Raw genomic sequence first — 24,655 nt, 5'->3', positions numbered from 1 at the left:
TACATTCAGATCCGTGTTACTAAAGAAACATTGTACCATACTACACAGATTTGGACCTTAAATGTGACTTAAAACTATCACGAAAAAATGTTAAAGATTATTCAAATGTCTATACAAACTTTATGTAAGCTTTTTCATGCAGATACCATGGCATAGAAAAGCTACTAGGACACTACATCTTACACAAAGATTTTGATATAAAGTACTATTCTTTATAACTGATAACACAAATAAGTAGCTATGGAATCTAATGAGTGTGCTCTGCATACACTGTAACAGAGAAAAGTTTATATAGAAAGCTGTAAGAAAAAGTTCTGAAGTCCATTTTCACAGATTAGCAGAACACACGTTTATTACATTCATTAGGTGCATTAAAAAAAAAAAAAACCCACACAGTTTCAATAGTAGCTGCTGTAATGCTTCATTGGTGACTTTTTCATCTCAAATACAACTATGCTTTCCAAAACTTACACATGGGGGAAGCACAAATCTATGTACTACTGTAAAACTAACAAAAAGCATATCTCTGTTTTTATGCCAAAACCATTTTAAAAGTGAAATTCAACAGTTATTCACACAAAATAAAAAGGTGGCAAAAAGGCTAAGAAATGCACCATGCTCAACAACATCATTGAGTTTGAAAGTTACAGAACCATGACATTCCCATGACATCCACAGAGAACTTGAAACACCAAATACTGCTCACAAGGAGTACTTGAAGTACTGTGTCTCCTCTTGAAAAGTTATGATCACCTATCTTGTTTTTCTACATCAAAAGGGAAATGAAAAGCCTGTGCAGAGGGAAACACTGCATTTGACAATGCCTTCCTATAGTTTTCCTTCCTGTCAAAATGCAAATGCAACGTTACCCACGTTGCTATGAACAGGCAACACAAGAAAAAACAACACGTTGGCATACCTCTGAATCAAACCAAATCTCAAAAATAACCTCATGTTATTTTTAATGTACAATGTGAAGAAACTGTATAAAGTAAATGTATTCTTCACAAGTCAAAATAGATAGATCTTTTTGTTTCCGATTTCAGCTCAACTTTGCTTTCTGCAACGTGACTTAAAGAGAAAATCGTAACAATAACTGCTTGTTGTAAGTGGTACATGTTTAACCAGAATTCACTGTTGCAAGTTCCTATTAAAAGAAAATGCAGGATTGAAAGATGCATAGCAATCCATTGTTCTTTGGATAGATTAGGAAATCTGCTTCAGGGAAAGGACCAAATTCCACTCTTATCCAGTTTCTCTTAATAGCTGACTCCAAGTCAGCCAAGAATTTCAAGTATACACCTAATGGTACCTGGCTTGTACTTAAAAGCTTTCCTGAATGAAAGCCAGCCATTCTAGGATATACAAAAAGGGTAACAAGCAACATAAGACACTTAAAAATAACAGGCAAGTTTTATTTTAAATACATGGAAGATACAGCTGTAACTGGCATCAGATTACTGACATCACTGGTTACAAAGTTCCCCTTATTGCTCTCTATGGGACAGACCAGTATTCAGTCTATAAAGGACTGCATTAGACAAAAAGTTAGGAGTTATCTGACCTGCCAGCTAATGCTCCAGCTCACCAGTCCATTGTACATTCACTTATAAGGGCGACCCCACTGCTGCTTGACCACCATGCAAGAACCTGCATTACTAAGGAGACCGGCTAATTTTGTCCTCCTTGTAGAAAAGAAAGATAGCCAAAGAGCTTACTTAGAAGGTACAGTAACTCTAAATGGTATCAGAATTCAGTAGTAACTGACTAACAAGAGATACAACTCTTCCATGCTAAACATCGGCTAGAATTCAAATTGAAAACAAGCCTAATAAAAAACCATACAGTTTTAATAACATACAGAGTTCAACACAATTATTTTCATGCTGCCAAATCGTGCAGTTGCTGTACCAAGTGGTGCAGTTGTTGAGGAGATACTATACCAAAAGGGGCACATTATGTTACAGTGGAACACTGAAGTGACTATCTAAGGTACATGCATTGTAAAATTAGATAATGTGTGACTAACTCTTCAATAAGAGATTTGGAATACCACAAAATTGGAAAAGTTTCCTTTTTGGGGGCAGTATTAAGGAATACAGGGAATTACAGTGAATGAGAGCAATTTAAAATAGCTTAAAAATAGTTGCCAGTTTAAAATAGATGCCAGAGTATATAGAGCTTATTAACAACAATCCAACATGTAGAGATTTCTACATTTGGGATTTAACTGCACAGAGGTGATATTTTAATGGTAGGTTCTTAGGAAAGAGTTAGCAGCTCATGGAAACAATGTCACAAGTGCAAACTCTTGAAGTTTCCATGGTATGGAAGGATATAACCACAGTACCTTTCAAATGCAAAGATGTATTATTTCAAACAAACTACTAAGTTATACTTGGCTTCTGCTTACAAATATTCAGTTCTGTCCATAAATCCTAATATAAACCAAGAACACAAACTATACTTCTAGTCCTACCTGCCCTCAAACTACAGTGTTTGATGCAGAATCTTCCACTTCAAGCAATACAAACTTTTTTTTTTTTAAAGTCTCCTGCAGCTACCCACAGGTCGGATCATCTCGCATATTATATATTAAAACTTTTTCTTCCCCCATGAAGTGTGATGTATTGATGTTCAAAGCAAGTCACTTGAAGAGATAAATTAGAAAAGTTACCTGCCATAGAGGGATGACAACAACAAAAAAAAACCCAAACCCTTTTACATCTTCGAAATAATTCTCACCTTTCACTGAGGCTGTTGTTCCATACGTAATTTAAATTCCAAGATTTTAACTGTGTATATACAAACCCCCTATATCCTTTACTTAGTGTATCATTCATATCCACTATCCAGAAACTTAAAGTTCAATTAGTCCATATATTTCCATTGGGGTAAAAAAAAATAATAATAATAAAAAAAATCAACTGCTCCCCTCCCCAAACCAACCAACCGAAGAAACCAAACCAAACATAACCCCCCTCCAAACATATCTCCCTGGCAGCAAAGTTAAAACATGACAAATATCTAACAAAAACATACTTCAGCTGACAAGGCTGATATTTCATTTCATGTGCCAAAATATACACCTACCCTCAAGACTTATGAATTGTATTTTGATGCATCCCATACATTGGAAGTTCCATATAAGGGAATCCCATCAACAGTTGATTATTATAATTATTTTCAATACTAAGTACAACATGTTCCCCCAAATCATGTTTTATCCATTGGCCCTCAGGATAAACAAACAAGTCACTTTATATTACTTTGAAAAGTTCTCATTAGTAGTATCAGTTATTTTAAGATCCCATGTCTACCCTTGGAGGCAAAAATTACTCTTCCTAAGTTTTAATGAAAACATTCCAGAGTTTTTATTCTACAAATCAAAACCAGAACATAATGACTAAGCTACATTGACATTCTGGCCATGAATTTTTACAGACTTCTCTCTGAAAGATCTGTTACCACTGAAAATAAAATCTGTTTGCATATGGACTACTTTACAATTCTACACATAGCTCTGCTGAGTGATACATAGAAGAACTACATATTACAGTACTTTCTTGAGAAAAAATTGCCTAAAAAAAAAAAATCAATAGTAACAATGATGATTTATCAACTATTTAATTCACTACTATTTAATTTGAGTTGCAAGAATGAAGATTTAATATGATTTTAGATTGCATATAGATGTGTTTTTCAATGCTATAATCTGTGGCTTTCAAGACAGAAACCTTTCTAAAACCCTTTCCTATGAAAATGAGACTGATGGATCTGACACCAATTCCCCCATCTCTGACTGACTTCTGAATACATTGTCCAACTTCAATTTTATTTAACAGAGGGAATGGAATTTCAAGGCCCATCACTGAAAATGGAAGCCAGGCAGAAAAGAAATGCAGAAGCTTGCATTCCTAGCCAGACTGAAGGCAGACACTGCTGTTAATGACTGCATTTGGCAGTAGGCAGACAAACCCCAACCACTGCAGGCACAAGCTCAAAATGGTGACTGCATGCCTGACTCTTGTACCTACCACTTAACTCCTGTGAAGGCCACTGTGACAACTACAGTAGTACATATGCTATTGCATATATGTATGGGGAATGAAGAGAGACATACAAGATAGAAAGAATGAAAGAAGGAAAAAAAAATTTAAGAAGGAGTCTAGGAGACAACCTGATGAAAGACAGGCTCTGGATGGTCTCCTTCTGTATGATGTGCCTCAGCTTGCAAGCACTTTCACCCTATGGGATCACGTAAATCTGACAAAATATTCACTGTGTACTGCTTCGTTTCTCGAAAAGGCAGTATGGAGGTTCTCATGGACAAGTTGTGTATCAGTCAGTAGCAAGGAAGGCTGCATTAGCAGGAGTGTCATCAGCAGTTCTTCCCTCTATTTGGCACCTGTGAGATTTTATCTGAAACACAGCATACAAGTTTGAGCTGCCAAGCACAATATACTGACATACTGGAGCAGTCCAGAGGAAGACAACCAGAATGACTGGGGTGGTGGAGCATGTAATATAGGAGAAGGAGTTGAGAGGACTGGATTTCTCAAGTCTGAACAGAAGAATCATTGCTATAATCCTAAACTACCTGATTGGACATAGGAAAGACAGAGCCAGACTCCTCCGGGAAAGGCACAGCAAGAGGACAGGGACAATGGGTACAAGTCACAAAACATGCAATTCTGACCAGACATTATTTAAAGAACTTATTTTTCTGAGACGAAGGAAACCACACGTTGGAACAGGCTGTCCAGCAAAGCCATGGAGATAATCAAAATGCAACAGGACAAGGTTCTGAGCAACCTGGTCTCTATTTTCTCTTAATTTTAATCCAGTGCAACCGAGTGTTAACATAATGGATTCAAATATATAGTTCTTCGACCACGTTAACTTGAACTCAGCTAATAAGCTTAAAGTTCTCATCCAAAGACAGCTATCCATAAACCAGTGTTGTACAGATTTTTGAGCCTGGATACTACAAAAATTGCATGTTAGACTTCAAGACCCTTGGGGGAAAAAAAAACCACCACCACCAACTCTGTGCTGAAACAACTCAATCTCTTAACATTCCCTTTTTGGAAGCATTCCATGAAGACAACCAGTAACTCTGAATGAGCCAGTTGATGACAAATTCACTTGTTCACTGAGCTGCATTAATTCAGAAACTTTGATAATCATACCTATATACTTGCTGAAAGCATGGAAAGCAATCCTAGATTTTTTCCCCCTCCACATAACTGAGATGGCATCATATGACTAGAACAGTACCCTTTACCACTGCCTTATCTCTTTCCTAAATATACAATCATGCCAAAATCTGATGTGAATACTGGAACACACTACTGCATTTATTTACTTTCTGGAAAGGAGTACTCTACAGCATGAAACTAAATCTCTTTTTTCCATTCTTCACTTGATGCCAGATTAACTATTAAGAAAGCTGACATTTTCGTTGTATGTGATTATATACTATACAATAATTTGTAAACCAGCAGGAAAGAAAAACACACTAAGTTTATTAGTCAGAGCTTTTGGGCTAGGACTTTAGAAAGTTTTTACGGGATAAAAAAATAGAAGTTTATGCCTTTCCCCTCCATCTACCCACAAATACTGAGTACTCTATTCCATTAACAAGTGTTCAAATAAAGTTTTATTATTATTTAGGGGGTATAAAATAATTTTGGAAATCAAAAACTTAAGGTTTAAACATCTGAATGAGAAGATGACTTTTGAAGCAGTTGTAATTTTCAAGCTTTGTTAGCTAACCATAAGAGGATGCACAACTCAGGAGCTGTCAGATACTGGAAGGATTCTAAGTCATTTCATGTAATATTCAGTGATAACTGCATAAGAGAAGGAAGGGATCTGTCTGTAAAGCAGTTACATAAAGACATATATAACACCTAGTTTCAAAACATTACCTGCAGACAAGAACAACTGCAAGCACAGCACATGCGAAATGCAGAATTAAGATTGCAACTGGTAAGCATTAATGCACTGAGTAAGGTGGACATGCTTTGTGACCAGCCAGGGAAAAAATAAAGTAGTGCAACACATGAGAGAATGTTATATTAAAAAAAGGTGCGGATAATAAAACTTCAGAACAGTATTTGCTGGACAACTGTATTCTGTTGTACTACTATCTGAGCAATAGCATAATCAGTACTTTGCTACTTAATATAGCTGAAAATGGAACTAGAATGGTAATTATGGCAGAATGCAGTTGAAGTTGAAGCTGGAAAGACGAAGGCACCTGACTAGTGGAAGAAGCAAATGATGGAGAAAAAACCATTAGCATTTTGTTTTTCACTTGAATCGGAATTAGGAATAATTTCATTTTTATACAACATTTTTCTGTAAATATCAATATGATTGATATTTAAAAAATGTAATACTATAAAAACTGTATAACTTGAATAATGAGCTGGGATTCCTATTCCTCCAAACTTGAAAAACAGAATATCTACCCGTCATGTGATGACTCGGGCCCCCATGTCTTCGCTATTGTATCAAATATAGCTGGAACCAACATTGGTTTCATACCTAAAAGGGATACAGAATGATACAGTGATGTTCTCAGCCTCTGTTTGTATGTGTTGACTTTCAGAATTGATACAGTGACTCATAATTTATAAATTTTATTATTTAGCAATGTCCTTGACGCACTTAATATTTGCAAGACATTCTGCACACACTATCAGAAAGAAAGAAAAACTTACGTTTCTTCAAAAATCAGACAGACTGACATGCAAACTAGACACTGCTCATAGCCTCATTTCTGAAACTAAAGGCTACACGTCCTTCTAGATGCTGGGAAGTACTTTTATGAGGTAGGATCCAATCCGTCACTCTTTAGTCCCCAGTTTCAGTTTACATATGAAAGTCATTCTTTGTATTATGAAGAAAAAAACACAGGATTCTTTGCCTACAAACGGGCAGTAAATAAACCATGATTTTTGTAATGTGTCCCACGTTTTTTGCAACAGTAGCTTTATACATCCACTACAATCTATTCCACTAAAAATGCTACAGTTTTCAGAAACAATACATCACTTTAAGTTATGGCCAACATAATTATTTCATGGGGACAATTCCACACAGGTCTAAAATACATTCCTACAACCTGTTGCTAGTTTTACAAATCAGACAGAAGTTCATTTCTTCATCAACTGAAAATGCAAACTCAAGACTGAAACAGAACACAGGTTTTAAAGAGAAGCAGGAAGCTAGAAAATAGACAACTGCTAGGTTAGAACCACTTTTCTTCCTAACTGTATTTTAAAGAGACATGAAATGACTAGGGAACACCATTTCTGCAAAAAAAAAAAAAAAAAAAAAAAAAGGGTAGTGTGATAGGCATGGTCATTACTCAAGCATAACTTTTCCAATTTGGAAGTGCTCGTACAGTAAATAAAACCGAGGCGCTAGCAGGTCACAGGAAGTTCCTTCACTTTTCCATTGGTGGATCTACAAAACATTCCCTATACTGCGCTGCTTTTATTTCCTATTTCATCTTTCCCTCATTCTTTTTCAAAAAGTGCCTCGTGCAACAAGCAGTAGTATTTTATTTTGAATTATCATAAATTATCATAAATTTTAATGAATCAAAAGTTCCTAATAGAAGTGCTAGAACTACTTTCCATCCCATTTTATAAATTTTCATCTAGGCTTGGAAACCGTGTGCAAGGAGACAGTATAAAATCAGTCCCTCATTTACTTCAGCACAAAAAAAGTATCCAAACATAATATTTCAGGAGAAATAATTCTGTGCAAAAAAAAAAAAAAAAAAAATAGGAGTAATGAACACATGAAAAGCAACACCATCTAATTTGCCCTACACTCATCTATTTCATGTACAAAAACTGAAACTTCCGCTCCGAAAGATTGACAAAAAGCCTTTTCCTGAAAGGAATTAATTTGCTTAGGGGAATATACAATTACATTTCATGGTTTGTATCAGCCAAGCATGAGCAATGTCCTTAAACGATTACAGTCAAGCACTACATAATAGGATGAATGTTAAGATTTGTAAAGCTTGAGAAATTCTCATTTATAAGGGTAAGTAGCTGACATAAGTCAGAGGATCAGGATGAACAGAGAAAACAGTCCTTTGTCAGCAAATCCCAAACAGCTGGTTTGATTAATAGTGGGAGCTTTGTGCTCTCTCTCAATTTATTGAGAAATCAAAATGTAAAGATCAGTATCTCAACTGTTCTGAACAAATAATGCAAACACCTCGTGACTGAGTTACCTCTTTACGATATAACTAACCCATCAGTCCTCCTAAATGCTACTCTTACCAGGAGATGCACAGTGCTTTTGACAAGAGCAGTATAAGCATTACAGAAACTTGACCTAATGGCCAAACACAGTTTTTGCCACAATCAAAATACCTACCACTGCACCCAGATGAGTTTCTCCAGTGTTCAAAGACATCAACATTTTTACTGCTCAACCTCAGGAGCTGCAGGAACACCAGACTGTGCTTAAAACAATCTCCTTAACATATCTGAGTATATTACTGTACTCCAGCCTTGATAAAAGTCAATCATATCACTTTAGAGTCCATGGTTATAGCTTTCCTTTCCTTGCTCTACATTCTTTGTCAACGTATTATGTTCCTTTATTCTTGCAAAGACTCAGAAAAACACAGTCCTACCCAACTTTGTGAGGACTTGAATCACCAATGCTAAAGCTGGAAAATCCAAGTCAGATTTACCTGAAAATTTTAGCACAGCCTCTTGACCTTTTGATTTAGGACATGATAGCAAATGCTGTAACCACAGTCTTCCTGCTCTACTGCATTAGGATGTGACTTAGCCTAACATCTTTCATGGGATTTCTTACAGTGCAATGATGTCCTCTGAGCTCTAACCTCTCTCTTGTTCAGACCCACCTGCCTATCATAGACCTGTACACACCTTAACCTTTTCAATCAACCTTTCTGCTGTACTCTGCATGCCTGAAGCACTAACAGAGAGGTGGAAAAAACAATTTGTCTTTCATGTCTTCTCTAGGACTGCAGAGGATATGCCCAGCTTCTCCACAACCTCTTCCTCCTTCCCAAATCCCATGCAGGATACATGAAAAAGAATGTCTCCTTTAAGAAGTTGGTATAACCATTCTGAGGAGCTTAAATTATTTCTCCACTGATGAGTAATTTTTTTTTAGTATAGATGAAGTCCAGATTTAATAAAAATAAAAGGAGACAGATGTGCTTTTTACCTGCAGCAATGTCAACTGGCTGCTAATTGCAATAGCCTGAAAAACAGAAAATAAAAGACAGGAGAAGTGTTTCTCCTGAAAAGTGCCCAAAACCATGTAATTGTTAAGGCCTCTTATGAAAACTATCTCCAGTTAAAGAAAGATTTTTATTTCTAATGAAAGAAATGAGAACTAGAAATACGGAGACCTCAAAAAAGACAGTGCTTCAGATTTAGAGAAAATACAGCCACTGTCACTTTGGGGAACTTGGCTTCATTAAAAATATATCTGCAAATATACACAAATGTATCAGTCTCTTTTACTATAGGGAAGTTTAAACACTATTCCCCCTTCCTGCCCTGTTATGTGCTTCAAGTCAGGTTCTCACATTCTCATTTAGAAAGCTACAATATAATTAACTACAAAGTTAAGTAAGCCTTTGAATCAACACTGCCTTGAGGTTAAGTTCCACTAAACTTTTATACAAAAGCATAGTCATCCTTAAACTCTAATGAGGACAAAAGCTGTAACTGAAACAACATGGTCCAGTACAGCAAGAATAAAGGTTATTAAGCAGTGCCTTCAATGTTTTTCCACATTTCCTCTACATACAATGCTGCAGCAAGGAAACATCTCACCTGAAGATGTCATTCCACCAACTAAAAAATATATAAAAAAAAATTAAACCTAGAATTTGCTTTGGTAAATAGTGGTGAATTATTTATATGGATGAAAAAAAAGCACAGATTTCTCCATAGAAAACCTCCCAAACAACAAACAGTGGAATGGATCAGAAGTGCACATTCTCAGACAAATATGCATCTGTAGTAGGAACAATTTCATTGGAGTAGCTCTGCAAAAAGCAGAATAAGGTTTCACAGTCATGCTCTGTGATCTTGCAAAGCTGGAATAGAGTAGATAACTTACAGAAGTATTTTATTTTGAGGTGCCCCTTTCCAACTACCGACTACTATTCTAAAGAAACTTGGCCTTTATTCTAAGAAACTATTTGGACAAAGCAACCCTTGTGAACTGTGCATTATTCAGAACAAATTAAATTCACTTATTTAACAATAGCATTTATACTATGAAGTGTAACTCAACCAGTGGAATAGGCCCACAGATACCACAGGTAACAACCTGCCCTAAAATTCACTTCAAAAATGTTTTTTTTTTTTTTTTCCTTTCAGAAATGTACAGCTGATAGACATATCTGAAAAGTCACTGCTCATTTGATCAGGGCTATTGTCAAGAACAGAGCAGCACCTGTCTCTCTGCTCTTAATCAGCAACACAAAACCAAAATCCTGTTACAGTCCAGCAGCTTTTCCTGCCACTGCCTTACACATTTATATTCCTTCCACCAGATATCTGGACAATCCTGCTCAGTACAATTGCTCTTAATCAGAGAAACCGGAGACTGGAACTACATGCTATGCAACTATATCCTGAAGTGGAATTCTTCAAAAATCTGATTTTGATTTCTTCTCTGGTTATTTATTTGGTTATTTTTGAACAGAACAATAGTAAGGACAGAATTTTTCTGCATGCATCTTATTTTCTTTCACGGTCAGTGACATTCTCTGTTAATGTTTTGAAGTTAGATGCCATACACTGTAACGCTCCTCTTTAGCCCAGTTCTGGCAAAGACCATTGACCCAAATTCAGAATTCTACTACAGCAATGTCAGTGTTTGCTCGGTTGTTCTACTGAGCTTTGATTAAAAAGATTGGTCAGGAAGAGAATTAAATGCCTTTTTTTTTTTTCCCTGAGAGATGATATTACTGAGGATACTGCACAAAGTGTTATTGAGGATACTGAAGAAAGGCCCCGAAAACCAATCTAGGCCCTAAACAATATAGTGAATAGATTACAGTGGTCAGCTTTAGAAAAAGAAAAGTCACTAAGAACAAACCCAACACAGCAAAGCAGGGACACTTCCTTTGAAAAGCATTAATGTGTAAACGTTGAGATGTCTCCATCAGGAGCTTCCTCTGCTTATTGGATTGTTCAAGTCTAGAAATGCTACAGTGCTCCAACTGAAAATGGACAGCTGATTATCAGCGGGTAATACGTAGAAGCCAAAGATAAAATATTTACTCTGACACATTTTTTGTTATATCTCATATAGCATTTCAATTTGTTTGTATTCTTTTACACAGTGCCTGATGATAGTGACATTCCTAAAGGTTCTGAATAGCCTCAGCATGTCATAACTTCCCATTACAAGGGTCATAAAAATAACCAAGAACTGACCATACAGTATTTCAATGAAAGCATCACATCCTCATCTCTACTTGTCAGAGCCACTCTACTTCTCAAACTCTTCCAAACAATCTAATATATATATATATATATATATATATATATATATATATATGTACTTTTAATTAAAGTTGATTTTTAGAGGGCATTTAGCCTAATATCTATTTGAATTAGCACCATCTGAAAGGGACAATTAGAGTGTCAGAAATAGAAGGAAGTTCTCATCTATTTTCTTTCATTTAGAAAGAACACTTCCACAGAAGGATACGTTTTGATGGGTATTCTCATGTTTCCATAGTCTGTACAAGACATCATCTGTGTTGCGACACAGCAAGGCTCAGGAAGAAAAACTATTGATTTTTTTTTCCTATGATAAAATGTGCTTCAATCAAAATTGCAGTTTTAAGGAAGAAATTATTTTTCCCCATCATTTCTTCATACCTCCAATTCCTTGTAATAAAATGAGGCCAGTAATATTTCTGTACATCCAGAATGAATTTTGACAATCCTGACGAAGCGATGAAAAACAAGTAGATAGAATAAAAACTCCATTATTTCAAATACCATTAAAAATGGGGGAAAACTGCTGACCTACTGGTAGACTTCTGTTAGAACTCAGAATTGACTCAGCTGTCATCATTTAAGGCTCTTTTAACTGTTGTTGCCTGAACTTACACAGTTATGCATTTCAATTCATTTTTTATTTTGACATTTAAGTAAATGTGATTTTTAGCAGAAAGATGCTGTGCTACATTTTCATCATTCATTAAAAACTACTGGAAATAGAGAAAAAAAGATTAAGAATAACTATGGACAGATTTATTTTAGAAACTCTGACAAAACATATCTCTGAAAGTCACAGCTAGAGTAGAAGAGTTCAGATTTAGAGTACTGCACACATATTCTGGCAGACAGCAACAGCAGTCTATAATGCTTTCTGTATTCAAAGTGCTCTGAGACAGAAAACCAGAGTGGATATCTTTCGTTTCACAGCGAAGAGGACAGTGTTTATTGCTGCATTTCATATGAAATGTAGAATCTTAAGGAAGTAACTGAGTTTTAAAGAACAATTGTCATTTTCCTTTGAATAGGATGGTGTGCAGAACTTGAGTAAAACTTTTTGGTTGTTGAACCTTCATGCTCAATAGAGGTCCCTGAGAGAACAATGAAGAAACTGTTCATCATGAACAGAAAAATTGCCTTTCTGCATTTCTTGGCCCAATTACTCACTTAACTGCAAAAGTAACTACTGAACTGCTTATTAATTGCTTATATTCCATATACGCATCAGGGTTTAGGCTTCTGTAAATCAGACTGGCTTCAGAGAATTAAAGCCACATTTGTTTTTGTCCAAACTTACTTTGACTTCTTTTGGCTCCTTTCTCCATCCTTCTCTTTCCATTTTGAAAATCTCTCTCATGTACTCAAACTCACTATTAAGCTAGAAGTTACATTTAGTATCAGAACCATTCAGACGACTGCACATACTACTGCAACAACTTACTGACCAACCATTTGGCAAGGTATTCAACTGATACAAGAATGGACTGTCAATATAATTCAATATTTCCAGTGCATAGCTGACATGCCCATCTGAAATGCTAACCGTCCTTGACTTAAGGAAGGGTGGCAGCAGACACACAAAGTACTCTTAGAACTGTAACACACCTTCAGGTCCCTCCTTTCTTCATAAGAAAAAAAATAATTCTGGGAAGGCTCTGTTGCTTCCTTTTCCTGCTTTTAATTCCCAAGATACTAATCACAGGATGAAGTTTTCCACAGCCTAAGTGGAGTTCAGCAAGAAAAGATGAGCCATTCTATATTGGAAACACTAGACATCCACGCCCAGTTACTTTAAACTCAAACAGCCTTCAATATTAAAAAAAAAAAAAAGAGTATTAGAAAAAGATTTCTACTTGGAAATAGTCCCTGTAGATATGAAACATTAGGAGACGTTTCATTCTGCAGAGGTATACCTTATTTGTGTAACAGAATGATTATGCCTATTTATTTTATATCTACAACTTAGTATCTATGCTGACTTGGTACAATTCTGAGAAATTTTTCAAAATTGAAAAAATTACTAGAAAAGATTGTTTAGAGAGATAGTAATGCAGAAAATAAGCAGGCAAAACAGAATATAGACTTTTCCTATGACCACAGAGTAGGAGGAGAAAAAAATATTCAGACAACAGGAATTCGGGAAAGCTCTAATACGGCAATTTAAAAAACAAAAATCAATGCAGAATACAGGGTAATTTTTAATGTTAATTTAAAGAAAATTTGTTACTTTGCTCCTTTTTATTTATGTAGAAAATTCAACATAAAGAAATTATGGCTCTGATTTTGGCATAAGTTCTAGTACGTGCTTTCAAGATTTGTATCTAGAAAGAGTCAGTCATTTGTATGATATTAAGTATAGGGAAGTTCATTCCTACTAAGTTGTAATAAGTATCATTTGATGATTGCATTTTTAATCAGAAAGGAGTGCTCAGCAGAAATTAAGTGTAGGACAAAAAAAAACCTTCACTCCAACTAAAGAAATAGAAACTGCCTGTTCAGAAACTCTGGCCTAAGATTTAAAACTGTCTTATCTCAAAGGTGTTTTATATGTTCCACAGATTGCCACTAGTATACGTTAGAACAAATATAAGGAATTACTGTAACAGTCCTCTATCTATTTTAAGGTAGAACAAAGATATTTATGGTTATAGATTAAAAAAAAAAAAAAATCAGTGAAAGCACTATCAGAAAGATTAAGCTACTAACAGGAATCAACAGATAAATCTCTCTTGCACCACCAAAATTTAAGACAATGCATATCACAACTATAGTACTCTAAATCACACCTCTTTTCCGCCCCCAGTAAATTAAGCTGGGACCAAAAGACTTCATTAAAATTTAACAGATATCATTAAACCACTTCAACAAGTCTGCCTTCAAGGGAAGGCTTAATTAAAAGTTTTGGCGACCACATTTTATATTATAGCCACATGAAATTCATGCTGTAGTAACATCTGAACTTTGGATTTACGTAGATTTATCTGTCTGAGGTTATATATATAAAAAAAGCCTGCGGTTACAAAAAAACCCACAAGCAAACAACAAAAGAACCCCACATCCAACATACCTTGGCAAAAAAGACTGTGAGGTGTGTTTCACTGCCGAGTATCCAGATGGGGAACTTTGGAGATTTCAAATAGGAGCCAACCTAATGTGCAATGAAATGAGAGTCACAAAGCAAGCCCAGAAATCTCATCAAGTTAATGATCAAGCTAATAACAAATCAGTTTGTAAAGACCCAAATACTTTGAGAACTAATATAAAATGCTCAAGAAAATAAAAATAATTTTAAAAAGTTATTGTGTACATCTCCAATTCCTGTTTGACTTAGAAAACAATGTAACTTACGCTAACTAACTGAAAGACGACATCACTGAGAAAGTGATATCATCAAATATTTCAACCTTGGAGACATGCTTGAAAATGCACAGGAATGCACTCCTATGTCTAACAATACTATAATCAGATGCAAAAATGAGGCAGAAGTCCACTTGACTCACTAGCTGATTTTGGATATATTGATTCAGAATTGCTGTTTTATTAATAAATGAGAGTGTCAGTCAATACACAAAGTTCTGCAAACTACACAAACAAAACAGAAGCCAAGGACAAGCAAAAAGCCACTAGAAATTAAGAGTGTTAATGCTGTTTCAAAAATACTATTTGTAAAGCACAAAACTTCCCAAAATAATTAAGGACATTGTGTGTCATGATAGGAAATTACATGGATCAAGCTACACTTCAGTAGGGTTCAGATGTGTAGAAATAAAGACATAAAACAACATCTATGTATTCTGAATCTGAAAGATTCGAAATACATTTCATAGCAGTTTTACCATTCGTGTTCATGGTTTATTTTAAGACAATGACAGCATAAGAAGAGGACAATAAAACTGCAACATCCACAATCAGCAAGTCACCCTGGGACTTGATATCGTGAAAAGAAGTTTAACTACCAACATAACCTACAGTAAGCATTATATCAGTTAAAAAAAAGTAAGCTTCTGACTACCTTAAATTGGTGCAATAAAGTTTTAATTTAAAACAGCATCAAAAAACATTTATCTAATATGATAAATTTAACAATTGCCCTATCTATCTGCTTTAGTATAATAGTAGCCTCAGCTTTAATTTGAAGTTGAACGTACTTTCAGAGTTCTGTAATGTCTCCTCTCATCGTTCACAGTGGAGCTTTAAGTAACACTGCCAAAGCCCAAACCACTTTTAGATCATACAGAGAACAGCTTACCTTACAGTATCTCAGAGATTCCATTAGTGTCAGAAAGCCTACTGTTGCTTGTTTATGTATGCCAAGAAGCTCTGTTAAAAACAAAACCCAAAACTTAAAGAAAAATCTGGAAAGCTTCTTTAAATCACATTTTCTTGCTCTCAAAATTGGTTAAGTAACAATTTTTAAAAGTCATGCAGTTTCAGAAAACATAAGTTATAGTAAAATAAAAAAGACAAAGAGTTTAATAATTTCCTTCTCACAAAGAAATAAAAGCCAAATAGGTGTTTTTAGATGAAGATTGCTGTTCATAGCCTCTTTTCAAAAGTTGCTGGATGTATTAGGAGAAACACTTGTAAATTACACTAAAATTATACTCAAAAATAATAGGAAAAACAGCTTTCCTGAAGGGAAAAAACCACACACATGTATGAAAGAGCACGTGCACATATAACGGTCCCTTTTTCTGAGAGTTCCACAGCTTTATTTATCCTAATGATTTCACATTCTGAGTAATAAGAATTTTGTAAACAGTAGTTCTGTTAGTATAAAATAAACTGTTCCCTCACTTATTTTCTATACCAACTTCCATTTATCATACAGCCCTCAAGCACACACAGCTGGCAGAAACAGCTGAACTATTTACATACTACTGATTGAAAGAGCACTTGCAGAGCCTTTTTTGAAGCTTTTTCAAGTACTTCCAAATTCAGTCTTAGAAACCAGTCATAATTGGACTTGAAGGAACTCTGGGCTTACATGTATGCCATCTCAACAGTGAAAGATGACAGTCAGAGCCATGCTTCCTTCAAGAACTTTAACTCACTGGATTTTCTAACAGTGGATAACAGTCATTATAGACATGGTCTAATTTTTTTCCCCACCGTTAAGAAAAACAAAACCAAACTTACAAACAAGAGCTCATTTAATATCTTTGTGGACTGTAAGTATAACTCATTCCTTTAGAGCTGCTAGTTATACATATAGAAGGACATCTTTGCAGCCTATAATTCTCAATCCCTGAAAGCACAGTTTCAGATCAATCTTCACATTTGCTTGAATTAAAACATATGGGATTGCATAGAATTACTTTTCAAAACCCAATTATCTCACCGACTTATGACTGCACTGCTATAAATTGCAATACATTTAGACAACTCATCCCTCATTTGAGCCACAGGCAAGAGAGCTCAAGATCCTTCAAACTAGGGAACAGCTTTTATTGTTAAATAACACTTACATGTATATGAAGGGAAGTAAATAACGTTATATTAAGGAAATAATTTTAACACAAAATTTAACAAGATTTATTTTGAAGAAGTCAGTTAAAAATCAGTAAAGTTCAGTCTGATAAACACAGAATTCAAAATGCAAGGAAGAGGACCAAGTAGTAACATTTACTATTCAGAAAATAATGATTCAAGTTATAATTAACAGGTTGTCCAGAGATGTGGCAGAGTATTCCTTCTTGTATACATTCCAAAGCTGTTTGGACATGGTCCTGGGCAACGTGCTCTAGGCACATTTGCTTGAGCAGGGGAATTGGACCATACAACCTGCAGAGGTGCCTTAAAATTTCAACCATTCTAACCATGACAGTAGCAGCAGAGTATGAATATCCTAAATAACCAGTAATCAAGCTACACAGACCATGCATCTGAAAGCTATTAGGTTAACTTCAGCCTGTAGAAGAAACTCTCCTTCACAATCAGCCAACAGTGAAGAGAGACAAACAAAAACCCCTGTTAACTGCATAAGATCATACAAAGGGAGACTAGCAGCACTAGCTCGAACTTAAACCTTGCACAAATCCACCCCATGCAGAAATAGTACTCTTGAAGAGAACTTATGGTAAGACTAAACATCATCTACGAAACTGAGTATATAGGCCTCTGGTCAGACAGTTAGATTTTTCTTTTTTAAAGTAGTTTTTGCAAATGTAAGCAAATTTCTAAAATCTCTAAAAAGGGAGAAAATCAGAACCTTTAAAGGAAGTTCAGACACAAACTAATGATGATTTTAAAATTTAATGAGACTGTTACAAACAGTATCAGAATACTACCACCTAGTGATAGACTGAAACATCACAAATTCTTGGCGCTATTAAAAAAACAAAATGACTACAGCATTTCATTTTTTCCATATTAAATTACTGTGTTTCTTCTTGTTCTTGAAAACAACAGGACGTTCACTCTAACATCAGTAATGTTTTGGACTTAAAATACTGAACTGAAAATAAGCTGGGTAGCTCAGGCAAAAACACAAATGCCACATAACTCAGAATGTAAAAATAATAATAAAAAAGATTTCTGTATTCAGAACCTCTTCAAACAATAACTTTGACTACTCCTACTTCCAGTCCTTTGCTACAATTCCTGTTCCCTGCTCCCCTGTAACAGCTTCTCTTGATTTCTGTTATTCCCTACTACCAGACTAGGAAGGCTGCATAGGCAAAGTAGTTACACTACCAGTACGCATGTTGACTAATGAAGCAAGAGGCAACACAGGACTTTTGTACACAGTCACTCCTATGTGAGGCAGTAACTTCTTTTTTGTGTGTGTGTCTCTGGCAGTTCTCACTTGTCATGAAACTCGTGAGAACCTCTCCTTAAAATGCCAGATGTAAAATTTGTCCAGCTATGTCCAAAATTACCTGATGAACAAAGAACAGACAAATGAATAACAACTGTCATATATTTATCTTTTTAAAAGAAATACTACTCCCTATATTGACTTTAAAAATAGTTAAGACAGACACATTCCGGGTTGCAGATCCTCATGAAACTCCTTACATCAACCCGTAGCTAGATAAAATATGTCTGGGAAAACTAATTATTACCTTATGTATCAAAGAGAAAGGAGGTGTCTGGAGACTAGAAAAGAGAAAATAAGGTAGGGTACTTAACAGAAACAACAAACAAATGCTAAAAAGAACAACCCTGAACAAAGGATGATTTTAACCTCCAAAGAATCTTGCAACAAACTAGTAATCAATATGCATGCAGGAGAATGATCAAAATCAAAGAAGAGCCAGTACAGACTCATCAATAATAAACCACAGTAATCCAATCTTAATGCCCTGGAAAGAAGCCTAGTGAAGAGAAGAGTTACAATATCCAAATGACATTCTGACAAGCCTGATGCAAAAGTATAGCCTCTATGGAATCATAATCAAGTAGAAGTCTACAGAGCCTCAAAGGAGATTACACCAATGGTTCATTGTAAAACCAGTGCATTTCAATTCAGATTTTGAATTGAGACTTACATGAATCTATCATAAGTCAGAATTTTTGGCAATGACTTAAATTACAGAAAATCCTTATGAAATATATGCTGACGAACCTGAGATTTTGTAGCAGTTAGAGAGATAATGTGAACACCTTTAGAATTCAAAGCATTTACTGCTTTAAGACCATCTTCTCTATGTATGAAATAAAGGAAATTAAACAAACAAAAAAAAAAAGAATCACAGAAGTGCAATATTTAGAAAGAAAACATCAAGGGAAAAAACACAAAACAAATGAGGATCTGGACAAGTACCAGCACATCAGTAAAAGAATCAGTAAGTACTTGTACCAAGGCATGGTAGAACTGCAGAATAATTCATGTTGAAAGTAATCTTTAGAAGCCACCTACTCCAAACATCTACTCACTGCAGGCCCAATTACATCAGACTGTGGAAAACTGTGGCCAGTTGAGTTCTGAGCATCTCCAGGGATGGAGATTTTGCAACCTATCCAGGCAATCTGTTCCAGCACTTGAGCATTCTCCTGGGAAAGGTTATTTCCCTGGTACTGAGATGGAGTTTCCATGTCACAGCTTCTGGTCACAGACTCTTTGTTCTTCCACTACACAGCTCTGAAAAGAGTCATGCCCTGTTTTCTCAAAACCTCCCATAAGACAGTCATAGACTGCAACAAGCTCCCTACATTACATTCACCTCTTAGAATGAAACAAAAGCACTCTCTCCACCTCTACTTGTACATCATGTGCTCAGCCCCACTTATCTTCATGGTCCTCCACTGGACTTGCTCAACTTTGCCAACATCTCCCTCATGCTGGGGAGCCCAAAATGGGACAGAAAGCTCCAGTGTCAAATAGGGGGAAACATGACTTCTGCCTAGACTCCTTCTAATGCAGCCGAAGATGTTGCAGTACCTCTTCAAAAGGGCATACTCTGATGACTCATGTACAACTTGCTGTTCACATGTTCAGGCTATTTTCTAAAAAACGACTTGCTCAATGCTTGCTAATGCTGGTGCACAGGCTTATTCCATCTGCCCTTGATGAATTTCATGAGGCTCCCAACAGCTCATTTATCCAGCCTGATGAAGTCACTCTGAATAGTGGCCTGACTCCAGTGCACTGGTGTATCTTCCCCATTTGCTGAGACTGCATGCCATTCCATGATCCAAGTCATCAGGTATCTTATGATCTCAGCCCGTAGTTGACAATCACCGATATCAATATCAGTGATTTTCTGCAAGTATGCTCTATTTTCACTACATCTGCTTACATCAAAGGACAGAAACAAGGAGAAATCAAAGCAGAAATACATGGTATTCCAAAAATGAAGGAGAGCATCTCATAGTATGTAAAAATTATGAACAAACATAATCAACTTACTCATTCCTGAACATTCTCTGTCTCCATCCCACACATTAGAAACAGCATGCCCCGTCAACAGGAGGTTAATTAAACTTTGGCTATGTAATAAAAAGAAATGAAAGCCTATTGAAAGGGTCATAAATTACTTCTTAAAAAGTAGTTACAATTAACAAATGAAAAAAATATTTTATTATTTAGGCAGTTGAGCAGATATCTTTAACCTTTATTTTAATTACAGTGTATTTCTAATTCAGCAACACTAATATGATTCTTACTCTTTCTATCAAATGATTTGATATAAAAATGTAGCCCTGAATTTGAGAATTGGTCCTCTGAAAACTCAGCATTAACATAAGTCTTTCCTTAGAACTCACATACAAGAGGGAGTAAGCAATGAAGAGACATGCTATGATAATTGTTGCTTTTACTTATTATAAAGTTATGATTGAATCCTTCTAATAATGCCAATAATTTCTTAAAAATGAGAAGATTTATCTATTTTAAGTAGCAGCAACTACACCTTTTTCAGCTTACCTTCCATGACCATAAACAGGATCTATCAATGGCTCAGTTGCATCCTCAATTTCATTTTTTATGTTTTCAGTACCCTGCAGAAACATAACAAGTATTTTTGCTCTCTTCAGGATTGAACAGCAACACTTACAACAACAGAATGTAATCCCAAAACATTAGGAGGCTGATATATGAACTGAGACATGAACACGCTTATTTCTCATGATAGCAAATAGAAACAGAAAGCAAGATAATGCAGTAGTGAAACAGTGCTACTAGGGAAGCTGACGTTCTTATGTAATGAAATGAAACAGAAACACACTCATTTCTCCTGATACCAGGGATATACAAGGAAGGGTGTTTCCAAAATCTATAATTCTCCCAGATAAGTAAGAGGGAAAAAAGCACATCAGGGACTGAGCTTTTCATATTTTTATGCTGCATATGAATTGCAACATGAGTGAAGATACTATTCTATCCATTTAGATTCACCAGCTGACTTCAGTGTTCACGGTTTTATAGGATAAGGGTTACGTGACCAAACATTCTGTTAATGAAGACATGCACAATAATCAAACAGCCCACAAACCTTTGTCAGTATCACAGAATACAGAAAGAGTAATACTCCAAATCTGTTTGTCCACACTGAATACTGATCCCAAATTGCATCCTTCAGCTCAGGGAAGCTTTTGAATGCACGTTTGCTAAAGACAAAAAGTGACAGAAAAAAAAAAAAGAACCTATTGAGATGAAATAGAACAGTGTCATGAAGCACAAACAAGACATACTAAGACCTAACATGAAACTGTCCAAGTAAAACAGCCTAAAACTAGTGTTATACACAGAATGACATAGCCGTTGTTCTGTAGTTATCATAATTGCCAGAGTCATTAGTATTTACCCACGAGATGATGATAAATCTGGAGCAAGGTGTAAAAACGTACATTTTATACACAAACACCAAGGTTAAAATTATGTATATTTGTGAAGTTGAGTAGCTTGAACCAGGAATTCTACTAAATGCTACTGAAATTGTGATAGACTATGTGCCCCAGAATAAAGTTTGTATTACAGACTGTTCTGACAGACTTTCAGATCATAAACGGTGAAGAAAAATATCACTGGGTAAAAAGCATTTCAGCCTTTAGGAGTAATTACTACATTTCCCTTGAGAATTTGACGTTATTAGATTCCAGCTTTGGAAAAAAAAGGAAAAGAAAAAAGAACAACATTCAAAGTGGTATATCCGCATTTGGGAAAATACTTGGTTGCTGCCTGGATTATTACATAACACCGAGTGATCTTGTATTTCAAAATAAAAAGTAAAGTAAAAACTGGAGAAAGGAAGAGTTCCATCAGATTCCAGTGAAGTAATACACTTGCCCTTTCTTGGGAAATTAATAGCTGAACACTGCTTTCCAGAACACAAATATTAGCTTTCATTGAGTAACTCAAACTAGATCACATTCTCTGCTTATCTGTGCATTTGAAAAAGTATACCCATATGCGAGTTTTCTCTGGCCAGCACTTGAAAAATTTAAAGTGTCAAGGCAAAGTCATGAAATCCACTGCTCGACTTGCTCTAAAGGCAGAAAAAAGGGTTTAATTTCCATTGAGACAGACTATGAAAGATCAAAGTGGGTATCAATAATTTATAGACTGGGATTGGGGAACAAATCAGTGTTTGGATTAGGTAACGTTACAGAAATTGTAATGTTCTCCTCTTCTTTCCTCATGCGACTACAGCTTGTTCCTTCAACCTATTATTACTACTGAAGACAATAATCAGCAGTTATTTTAGTTCTAATAAGTATTATTTTCCATCTCAAGTGTTTTCTCTTGCTCTTATTTTCTTCTTATGGCATTTATTTTTATCATACATAGAAACTGTTTGCTGTGAAAATAAAAGACAGTTGCCTTCAAAGACAAACTCAGTAGAACCTCAAGTTCTGTACTTACACCCAAGAAAGAAAAGTTCAAACTTTCTTTTTTAAGATTCAGTTTTCTATTTGAAACTTCTATAAACATTTCCTGTGTTATCTCGAATCAATACCAGATTACATCCTTTTTTTCAGTGTACATATCTAGTATTTCAAAAAGAATCACCTGTGGAGACTATGAAAAATTAGAGAATGAACATCTGAAAGTTAAATATGAATCTTAACTAGCTGTGTTTATTCAGCAATTTCACGTTATCACATTGCTCCAGTTTTAAAGTCAAATTCTTTTGTTCAAGGTAATATTCAATTTTAAACTGTAAAATGCAAAATAAACAAGAAAACAACATAAAAATCCAAACCCCCAAACTGAAATTTGAAATCCAAATTTAACCTGATGTGCAACACACAAGAAGTTCTTCAACACAGCCCCTCCAGGGCTATGAATATTAGCGTTACTTCAAAATATTGTATTTTAAATGTTACAACATATTACTTACTGAATTAATGCATGAAATCGCTCAAAGCCAAGCTCTTCCACAGCCAAGGCAGCTATACACAAGAGACACTTTTCAGCACTACACATGGCAAAAAATGACACAAGATACACACAGCAAGCTAGTATACTTTCAAGCTTTAACTATATTTTTAATTTATAATCCTCCCTTGACATTTTCATTTTTTAACTAGTTAGTATAAAACTGATCTAGTGCAACATTAAGATTCCACCATACAAAACAGTGAGTATTTCTATTTGGAGTAATCAATTTATTAAAAGCACAAAGCCACTGCATTATGCAGCTTTTAAAATATTTGTCAAATGCTAAGCTGTTGATTTGGTACAAATCATGACTGTCAAAGTCACCAAGCATATGCATGCTACAGATGGAACTTCGCAGGTCAGTAAGTATTATTTCCTAGAAAAGCAAGCATGATTATTTGGATCATTTTATCAGTGTAGAAAAGCTGTATTTTTTTCTTTTAGAATCCATTAATATTACTCAAATTTGTTTCTTGTTTTTTCTCTTTTAATACTAAGTCAGTATTTATCACAAAAAAAAAAGAGTAGAATTCAAGTGTTACATGTTCTATTTCTACATAGATTTTTCCATTGTTTTCTGTTAATAACAGTTAAATAATCTTCTAAGTGTTACTTCCAAGACAAAAAATAAAGAATAAAAAAAAAAAAATACAGCATTTAGTGTCTTCCCAAGTTCAACACAGGCTTTATATCTTTGTTCCCCCATTTTGAAGCCAGGGAGATGAAGTGAACTTTTAAAGATGTGCCAGTTCTGTAATTATAGAATTCTGCCAAGTACGTGGATATTAAGACTGTTGAAGTCTTCAGTGCCCTTTACCCTTAAGTACTTTATCTATCTGTGAGTGCAGTAATACACAAAACAGATGGAGCAGCTTGCTGATACAGGCCACTCTGCTAATTTTTTCAATAGTGTCTGATCAGTTAGCTATTGAATGACTTCCTATGATTTTTGTTGAAGACCTGAAGCCATTGGAGTTACTACTACTGACCAATTCTTCCCACAGCTGTAGTAATGGCTTTTTATCCCTTTTCTGACTGCATTTTGAAAGGTGTGTTTGGTTTGCCCATATACTAATACAACTGATTCTGATTCTCCAGCAGCAGAATCATTTCATTTCCTACCCCAGAAATAAGGCAGTGGTTCATTTCTATCTTTTGAACAATTACAACTACAAAAAAAAAAAAAACCCTACAAAAACTAGGTTTCCAAGAACAAAATTAGACTTAAAAAGACTAAGATATTTTTGAAAAGTATGAAACAAAATATTAGACTACATTGCAGAAA

The 24,655-nt window shown here is 35.3% G+C and overlaps 1 protein-coding gene across 5 annotated transcripts in view; it reads right to left on the bottom strand.

The window, feature by feature from the left end:
* FAM188A (family with sequence similarity 188 member A) overlaps positions 1 to 24,655 on the bottom strand; it is a 47,083-nt gene that overhangs the window by 11,770 nt on the left and 10,658 nt on the right. For 3 of the 5 annotated variants that reach the window (XM_046936710.1, XM_418629.8, XM_040695830.2), the window contains 6 exons: positions 23,330 to 23,381; positions 21,482 to 21,596; positions 20,914 to 20,987; positions 20,398 to 20,477; positions 15,793 to 15,863; positions 14,611 to 14,691 (listed from right to left, as the gene is read on the bottom strand). In XM_046936710.1, the coding sequence (XP_046792666.1) occupies positions 14,611 to 14,691; positions 15,793 to 15,863; positions 20,398 to 20,477; positions 20,914 to 20,987; positions 21,482 to 21,596; positions 23,330 to 23,381 (473 nt within the window). Of the gene's footprint in view, positions 1 to 14,610; positions 14,692 to 15,792; positions 15,864 to 20,397; positions 20,478 to 20,913; positions 20,988 to 21,481; positions 21,597 to 23,329; positions 23,408 to 24,655 lie in introns of all 5 variants that reach the window. The other 2 variants (XM_025148398.3, XM_046936723.1) reach the window with 2 other exon arrangements.

This window comes from Gallus gallus, chromosome 2 (assembly GCF_016699485.2).
Source record: "Gallus gallus isolate bGalGal1 chromosome 2, bGalGal1.mat.broiler.GRCg7b, whole genome shotgun sequence".
Taxonomy (NCBI): Eukaryota; Metazoa; Chordata; class Aves; order Galliformes; family Phasianidae; genus Gallus; species Gallus gallus.
Note: the sequence above shows the minus strand (reverse complement) of the source record. Positions and strands in the feature narration are given on the sequence as shown.